Source organism: Emydura macquarii, unplaced genomic scaffold, assembly GCF_026122565.2.
Source record: "Emydura macquarii macquarii isolate MOO-44397 ecotype Brisbane River unplaced genomic scaffold, CSIRO-AGI_Emac_v2 contig_2184, whole genome shotgun sequence".
NCBI lineage: Eukaryota > Metazoa > Chordata > Testudines > Chelidae > Emydura > Emydura macquarii.
In genome coordinates, this window is record NW_027132321.1 from 2710966 (window position 1) to 2719423 (window position 8458).

General features: G+C 44.2%; 1 protein-coding gene across 1 annotated transcript; it reads left to right on the plus strand.

The window, feature by feature from the left end:
- The first annotated feature begins 88 nt into the window (after positions 1–88).
- WDR77 (WD repeat domain 77) lies at positions 89–7846 on the plus strand. Its single transcript, XM_067558818.1, has 10 exons — positions 89–318; positions 820–1005; positions 1996–2137; positions 2224–2273; positions 2998–3068; positions 3995–4049; positions 4371–4442; positions 4555–4663; positions 5039–5107; positions 5618–7846. The coding sequence occupies exons 1-10, from the start codon at positions 204–206 to the stop codon at positions 5775–5777; spliced, it is 1029 nt and encodes a 342-aa protein (XP_067414919.1). The 5' UTR covers positions 89–203; the 3' UTR covers positions 5778–7846.
- The last annotated feature ends 612 nt before the right edge of the window (positions 7847–8458 follow it).

Here is an 8458-nt window from a genome sequence, read left to right on the forward strand (position 1 = left end):
GTGGCAGGAATCGTAATCATCATCTCTTGTAATCTCGCGAAGGGGGGGGGGGGGCTTCCGTCAAGTCTCGCGAGAGGAGGAGCGGGGCCGGCCCGGCGGCAGGGGGCGGGGCTGAGGAGTCGGGGTGGCGGCACGCACGTGTCTGGTCTGCCGGTGCCTGGGGCGGGGGGAGTCGCGCGCGCGCCGCTGCTGCTGTTGCCGCCATGCAAGAGCCGGAGCAGCCGGAGGGGGGGGCCGCGGCCGGGCCCGAGTGGAACATCCCGCCCAACGCGCCCGCCTGCATGGAGCGCCACCTGGACGGGGCCCACTACCGGCCAGGTACCCCGCTCGCCGGGGCCCGTCCCCGGCCCCTCGCAGAGCTTCCCTGCGCCATCCCCGCCTCTGCCTGCTTAGGGACCCCCCGTCCTCCGGGGACCCCGCACATCCCCGCTACTGCACCGGGCTCTTCTCCCTGCAGCCCCGGGATACCCTGGTGTAGATGGCTCTACTTCACGGGGATACTTCTCCTGTCGACCTGCCTGCTCCCTCTCGGGAAGGCTTTGTACTTACACCCAAGGGAGAAGCCCTGCAGTCACTGTAGGACGGGTGGTGTCTTCACTGACATGCTGCAGCTGTAAGACGGTTCCTGTAGATAAGCCCTTAGTTAGCACGTGTTAGCTAAGCACACCTACACTTTAGCATTGTTCCTCGTCAAGAGAAAGCTGTAGTTATGTTAACCTAGATAAAGCACAACATGGAACTCGGGTTATGTATGATCTCAGTAGATGAGGAATTGGGGGATTTAACCGTCTTTCTCATCTTTATTTCCCTCTTTTCCAGATGGAGCCCTTCTCCTGGGTGCTTCTAGCTTGAGTGGACGTTGCTGGGTGGGTTCCATTTGGGTATTTAAGGATCCACAACGGGCCCCTAATGAAGGCTTTTGCTCTGCTGGGGTTCAGACAGAAGCAGGTGTAGCAGATTTGAAATGGGTAGCGGATAAAGGAATACTCGTGGCTTCAGATTCTGGTAAGTTAAAAGTGATTGAATTTTTGTAGCTCTGTAGTTTGTCTGTAATCTGTGGGCATGATTAGTAGTTAGCCTGGTGCAGATAAAGTGAGTTGTCTTGGATGCCATATGGAAGGAAGTGGATAGTATTAAGGGGACTGGCTCCAGGGTCGCTCGTGATTAAGGTGGGAGTGACTGTGGGAGGTTCTATTAGTGTTTGGTTTTTTAAATACTTTTCAGAATTTTAATTATTTTTAGAGCAAACATTGTGGGCATGCAGATTTGTCGACAAGAATTTGCTTGTATTTGAAATGGCAGGGGCCCATGCACAAAACAGACTTAGGTGTTCAGACCACAATACAAAATCAGTTGTACTGCTGGGTTCCAGCCCCATTCCCTGTGCTCTCAGCTGAGATCATGACCGTTCTGAACCCTCAGTTGTAAACAAAGCCTGAGCACAGATTAAGATTCCTGGCCCAGCTGTAAGAGTGGGGGCGAGCTATGTCACCGCTCTGTGCCAGCATCCCCATCTGTAAAAATAAGGAGGACCATAGGGACTGTCTTTTTGTACAGCACGTAGCATAGTGGAGTTGTAGGGCTCCTAGGTGCCACGATAATACATGATAAATAATAACCTACCTCAGAGGGATGTTCTGAATTCCGTAGTTCTGGGTTTTCTTTGACACTCACCACCGTAATATGGAAGCACTGTTAATATTTTTGCTGGCATGTGTTGTAACATGCTTTGCAAATAAAGACCGCTGTGTAAGTGCTACATAATATTCTTAATATGATCACGGTGGCATTTTTGAAAACTTTCTTGCGCTTTGTGATCCTGTTAATTGATTTGAATATGGGGATATTTTCATTTAGATCCCATCCAGTTCAGCACAGGGCCCTTTTGGGGAATGAGAGCTCTCGATGGAAGAGCACCTTCTCTCTCAGGCATTTGTGTTGGTTCGTGGTTGAACCCTCTTGGTAAAATGGTTGGCTTTCCCCCTTCTCCTCTAGGTGCTGTGGAGCTCTGGGAGCTGGATGAGAATGAAACTCTAATAGTGAACAAGTTTTGTAAATATGAGCATGACGACATTGTGACGACAGTGAGCGTTTTCTCTAACAGCACCCAGGCGGTTAGTGGCAGCAAAGATTTCTGGTTAGTTTCCTTTGCGCTCATGCTTCTCTCTTGTTTTGAGTGAATCATCCATCACCCTTCCTAACCGGCTGTGTTCTTGCTCATAGTGTGAAGATTTGGGACATCCCACAGCAAACAGTGCTGCATTCTTACAGAGGTGAGTCACAAACTGACTTATGCGTTTCGTTCCTTCTATTCACTTCTAGGAGCTGCTTTGGGGGTGTGGACTTCAAATCCAGCTGTTCCCAATCTGATAAAATGCACGTTGCTCTGCAGAGTTTATATATGCATTGTACTGGCTGGTGGGTGACCAGACCGCAATCTTGGACCTGAGATATTTACTTTGGATTTCTTGCCACTAACCCCAATAATAGTTGTCCTAACTGTAACACATGCTGCTCAGCTTTCAAGGAATGAATGATAAATGAGGATGCAATATATTTCAAGTGGACAGTGCTTACGATTTAACAAAATTTACAGAGTTTGTCCATAGGAGGTTTGCAGGCTTACAAGAATTTTTCTAGCCCATGTCTTTCCAGGGATGTGTGTCATTCCCCTCGCTCTCATTCCTTCCCCCAAACATCATACTGACAAGTGACAGTTCTCCTCTCCCCTTTGTGGATCCATTTTGTAGTAATTGTGCTGTGCTGGAAATATTCCTTCCCTAGAATTTTATATTTATCACTTTCTAATACAAGTTTATGTGAATTTTTGAGCTGATGGAAGAAGGTGGCGTAACATCTCTACTAGCCCAGGTAGAGGCAGTGCAAGTGAGCCAGCCAGCACCTCTCTCTCCTCCCACTACTTAGCTAGGCAACACATTCAGCTTTGATCCACATTCCTACCTTTTGAATAGCTTTATCCTTTTTTCCTTTGGATAGCTCATTCCAGTCCAGTCACATGTGTGGCCTCTTGTCCTGGTAAGGATGCCGTGTTCCTGTCCTGTGCGGAGGTAAAACTAATTCTGTTTCCAAATCTCTATGCTATAAATCCGATTTGGCCTGTGAGCTCTGCAGTTAAAACATGTAGTTATATTTTCAGTAGGTAGCACCTTGTGGTTTGGCACATTCATTGGCCCATAACTTACAACGATACTTTGTATTGACTGCACTGAAATGTACTCTTGGCCAGCTCTGTAGTTTTTAAGGATCCGTCTGTACTGACGATATGTCAACCCCAGTTTAAATTGTCATTACAGATCACAGCACCAGCGTACTGCAGAGCTTGCGCTGGTATGAAATCAGGGTAGGCTGCATTGGTGTGGTGGTGCATCTATACTGGGAGTGTACACTGGTGCAGCTACCATGGTGCAGATGATCTCAGTTTAGAGAGACCTTAAACAAGGGAGTCGGGAGGTAAAAGATGGACTTGTAATTAAAGGATGGGAAGTGACTATTCAATTGCTCGTTATAAAAATAAAAGCAATAACATCTGCTTTTACCAGTTGTCACAATTTGAAAAAAACAGATTCTTGAATGAAACCACCTCAATCAAAACATCTATGTGCTGTTCAGTTATGAATTTACCATGTAGCTTTGAATGAGGTGCAGATTTGTTTAATATGGTATAGGAGTGTTCTCATTCAAGGACACAATATTGTCTCTGACTGATAAAATTGAGCAGTTACACAACAGTAGTTGCATTTTGAAACAAATACTGAGTCTCACTCTGGCGTGGTAGGTAAGTGTTACTGCCCCCATTTTAGAGAGGAGGGACTAAAAGCACAGAGTGTGATTTACCCAACCCCATGGAAAGAGTGAGTGGCAGAGCAGAGATTACAACTCCTTACTCCTAGTCCAAAACTTAATTCATTGATGTGTTAGGCAGTGAGAAAGCCTTCAAAAATATCTTTTTTCTCCATTAACTTTGAATCTGTAGGACAACAGAATTTTACTGTGGGATACTAGATGCCCCAAACCAGCCACTCGAATTGGTAAGTCTGTGGATATACAAAACATGGAATTTTCTGGGGAAGGGGGATACATTTGTTAGGTTTCATTAAGTTTGCATTGTTATACTGCATAGAATTTGTCTCAGCCAGTGATAGACTCATAGGACTGGAAGGGACCTCGAGAGATCTTCCAGTCCAATCCCCTGCTAGAATGAACAAAGTAACTAGTTATAAAATAGCACCACATAAGTGCCATGAGTTTAAAAAAAATCGTAATCCGCAACTGAAGGCACAAAAAAACCCATGGGAATATCTCCGAGCTCACAATTCTCTTCACGCTCACCCTAGTTTCTTTCCTGACAGTTTGCAGTGCTTCTGCTTACCTTCCTACCTCAGTTACGTGGCATCCACAGCAAAGCGACACCTTTGTCTTGGGTAAGATGCTATTGACTGATTGTCATGATCCAGATTACACGTTCCGACCAATGTTCTTTGTTCTCACCGTTTGATTTGCCAAATAACCCTGTTCTCCTTTGTTCTTTTACAGGCGATGAAAACGGGACAGTGGCTCTTGTAGACACAAAGAACCCAGACTCTGCTCTCAGTTCAGCTGTGCACTCCCAAACCATCACTGGGTTTGCGTTTTCTACGCACAGGTAACGTTCATGATGTTATGGTGGAATGAGGCAGTTGAGATGCTGATAGACAGACCCCGTTGGCTCTTGGAACTAAAGCAAGTGGAAGCACTCTTGGCCACAGTCTTTTGTAATAAAGGATCAATAGCACAGAACAGACTAGGGCAAAATAAATACCAGCCCCAGTTTTAAAAAGGCAAAAAGACATGCCGTGAATGACAGAGGGTGCACACATCTCATTAATAGTAAAGGGAGTTGTGGGTATATTATGGTATTTTTGTGGCCCAGAGTATATATCTTTTTTTTTTTAATCTGGGGTTTCTTTTCCCCTTATTAAACATAAGGACTTCTGCAGTGAGTGGAAGTTTTAACAGCAATCATTCTTTTACCCTACAGTTCACCCCTTCTGGCTTCAATTAGTGAAGATTGCTCAGTAGCAGTTCTTGACTCCAGTCTTTCAGAAGTGTAAGTACAAAATGAAATTAATACTTGGTGTATTTTGAAATTTGAGTCTCCTATTAGCTGAGATGAAATGATTAAGTGTGTTTTACATGCAGGAGAAGAAATAGGCCTCCAGCAGTTGGGAAGAACATATTAAACTTACTGACATAAGTACTTACTGACTGTTGTAAAAGAGGTCAGGATTTTTGTTTTTGTAGTACTGCAGAAATGGATCAAATGCATCCTCAGATACTTATAGCTGTGGACTTGACTGGGGGGAGGGACAAAATAAAGCTAGAATCTTGTGGTCCCTTTTTTTAACTGAACGTCTGTTGGGGTGCGGGAAGGGGGTACATGATGAAGCTGAGAACACATTAATCAGCAGGAATTAGTTACTGAACTCTGCTTGGTTGTGTGTGTTGGGCTTTTCCTGAATTGACAGTGCAGCTAAGTGGTTCATGAGAGTAGGGCCCTTCAGGTACTGTTGCCTGAGCACTGTATCTAATGTCAGATTATGTCTTCTGCTTTTCCCAGTTTCAGAAACCGCTCTCATCGAGACTTTGTGAGAGGCTTATCATGGTCTCCCGTGAACAAGGCCTTGCTCTCTACAGTTGGATGGGACCATCAAGTTTTACACCACACTGTTCCAACACAGACCAGTGAAGCTACTGTAAACAACAGTGTACAGGACTAGTTTTATAAATGTACTGGTCCGGATTTAGCCCTGGCATGACTCCAGCTGTTATGCACCAGGGATGTATATGGCCCATTGCCTGTCTCAGAGCTTGTGGCTTGCAGAGAAGAAGACAGAAACTGCAACAACTTCACATTAGGCGTGAGCTAATTACAAACACAGCCCCATGATGTAGAGTTCAGAGTCACCTGTGATGAAGCTTTCAACGTGTTGTGCCTGAGATTTCTCATTTCAGGCCCAGTGAATGGGAAATGGGCAATTAGGTAAACATAAATAAATAAAACCATAAAGGATTTGGCTTTATTCTTCTTGGCCTATCAAACCACTTACAGAAGTAGCAGAACGAAATTCTCCCGACAGTTAAAAAGTCTGGCCGTCTTGTGGGGGCCTGTCTTGAGAAGGGATTATTAGAACAATGAGATTAAGAGCAGTGTACATTAATCCTGGCAAATGAACAGGAAGCCTTGGTTCAATATTTATAGCACAGAAATGCCCCACCGTTATTGTTATGCAACCACTGGTGTAGTTAGGGAGGCTCCATCTTCCCTCTGAGTGTGTGAATCGCATTCACAGGCGCAATATCTGCCAGTTGTTGCTTCTGTCCTGTGAATGGACTTCTGAATGTCCAGCTAGTCACTAATAGAACAAATGCAGATCTGGGCTGTTTAGCAGGAATGCCAAGGTCAGCTCTCACAGTTCTCCAGTGCAGCCCTTGAGTGCCTTCATGGTGAAGTATTGCCTAGGGAGAGCTATGAGCTGGGCTCTCCGATGTGTCTGTATCAGAGACAAGGGTAGTTCAGGTGCCTGCGTTATGTTTGACATTAAGTGGAACCCTGAAAGCCAAGGCAAGTTACTGTGACTTTCCCATGGTCAAAACTCCAGCTTCCCTGCTGTGCAGATACTTCACTTGAAGGGGTGAAGAGGTAAAGAGAGCCCAGGGGAAAAGCTCCCGTGTTACAGCTTGGAGTCAGACTGAAGATTCTGAACGCTCCAATTCCTTGTTCCTCTTGTGAAAGTCACTGTGACCAGATTTTGCTGATGACTTTCCATAAGAGGGTGACTTCTGTTGTACTACTTGGGTTAAGTGGCTTCTTGTGCCGGGGAAGGGGGGCACGTTCCCCAAATTCCTAGTATTTGCTCTACTCACTCTTTAGTATTTTTGTAACTTCACACAACTTTTTAAAACTTGGCTGTTACTTTATGGTTTTGAAAAACTGCAGCACTTCCACAGCATAAATGAAACACGTGTGTGTGTGTGTGTGTGTGCGCACGTGTGTGCACCTGGACGCCCTTCAGATTATACAGGTATTATAAAATTGTATGTTATATCAATACTCAACTGCTTCTGTTAATGTGGCAGCAGTGCACAAACACTTTGCTCTTCCCCTTCAAACTTTAATAGCTTATGCTCAACACTAAGTGTTCCTGTGTCCCACCACAGAGGGGCAGCAGCTGTCTATTGGGTTACCTAATGAGGAGTTTTTGATTTCATAGCTGAGAGCAGCATACAAAAATCATCTTTCTTTGAAAGTTTATCCATTTCTTTTTGGTAAATAAGTAGCTGCCAGGATCATTATGCATTAAACTAGCAGAGTCCTCTCCATCAGGATATTTCAGCATAATGGGAAATGAGACATTGCAGTTGAAAAGGCTGTTACATAGCTAGTTTTTAAAAAATCTAAAAGTTGTGCATGGTCTCCTATACCCAGTATTGCTTGGCTTTCATATTAAGATCTCTGACAATTGAATCTAAACTATAACTTTCTTGAAGGGAGAAATATCTCATCTTTCATCCCCACCCTTTTTTATTATTATTTATACCGAGGATGTATCTAAATGGCTCAACTAAGATCTACGCCTTTTTGTGCTAGGAGGAGGAATGCATACACACTTGTTACCCTAAAGAGATTACATTTTATGGTTTAAGGATGCCTTTGTTGCATGCAGTAGCGTGTCTGCTGATTGATAACTGAACGGGTAACTTTTGTTAGCACCACGACAGATTGAGACAAAAAATAAGATTCAATATACACTGCTAAATTTCTTAAAGGACCCATTTTTTAATTTTAGATTGTAAACTAATGAATGGATTTACATTTCTTTGTCCCACAGGGGTAAATGCATAATTCTAGAAAGGACAGTTTATGCCACATACGTAAGAGGTTGAATCCCTGCTTTAAGTGCAAAACTGGACTCAGCTTTAACTGACATTTTGATTAATACCTCCCTAATAACTGTTTAGTGCAGAGTTCCCATTGAAGGTAAGGGGAGTTCAGAATCCAGAGCAGCTGCAGAATCTGGCCCCAGCTAACTTAAAATGAAATAGCTAAGTTTTGTTTCAGGTGTTATAAACCACCATTTGCCTTTGGAAAACCAATAGATCCTGCAGAAAAAAATTGAGGGATTAATAATTTAATTATCCATTTACACCTGGTCCTTTTCTACAGGGCCAGATTTTTCAGAAGAGTTCAGCTCCTATTTAGGTACCTAAATAAAGAACGGTGTTGGAAATGTTCTATAGACAGCGTACTAACCTCTGGGAAGATCTGGTCAGTTATTTTGGTGCCCTAAGAGGAGATGAGCTCTTTTGAAATAGCTGACCTGAAACGTCAGGCCAGTCTAAGAACTAACTTACATGCAGCGGGCTGCAGAGGTCATGTAAAGAAAAAGCCCCATTGTAT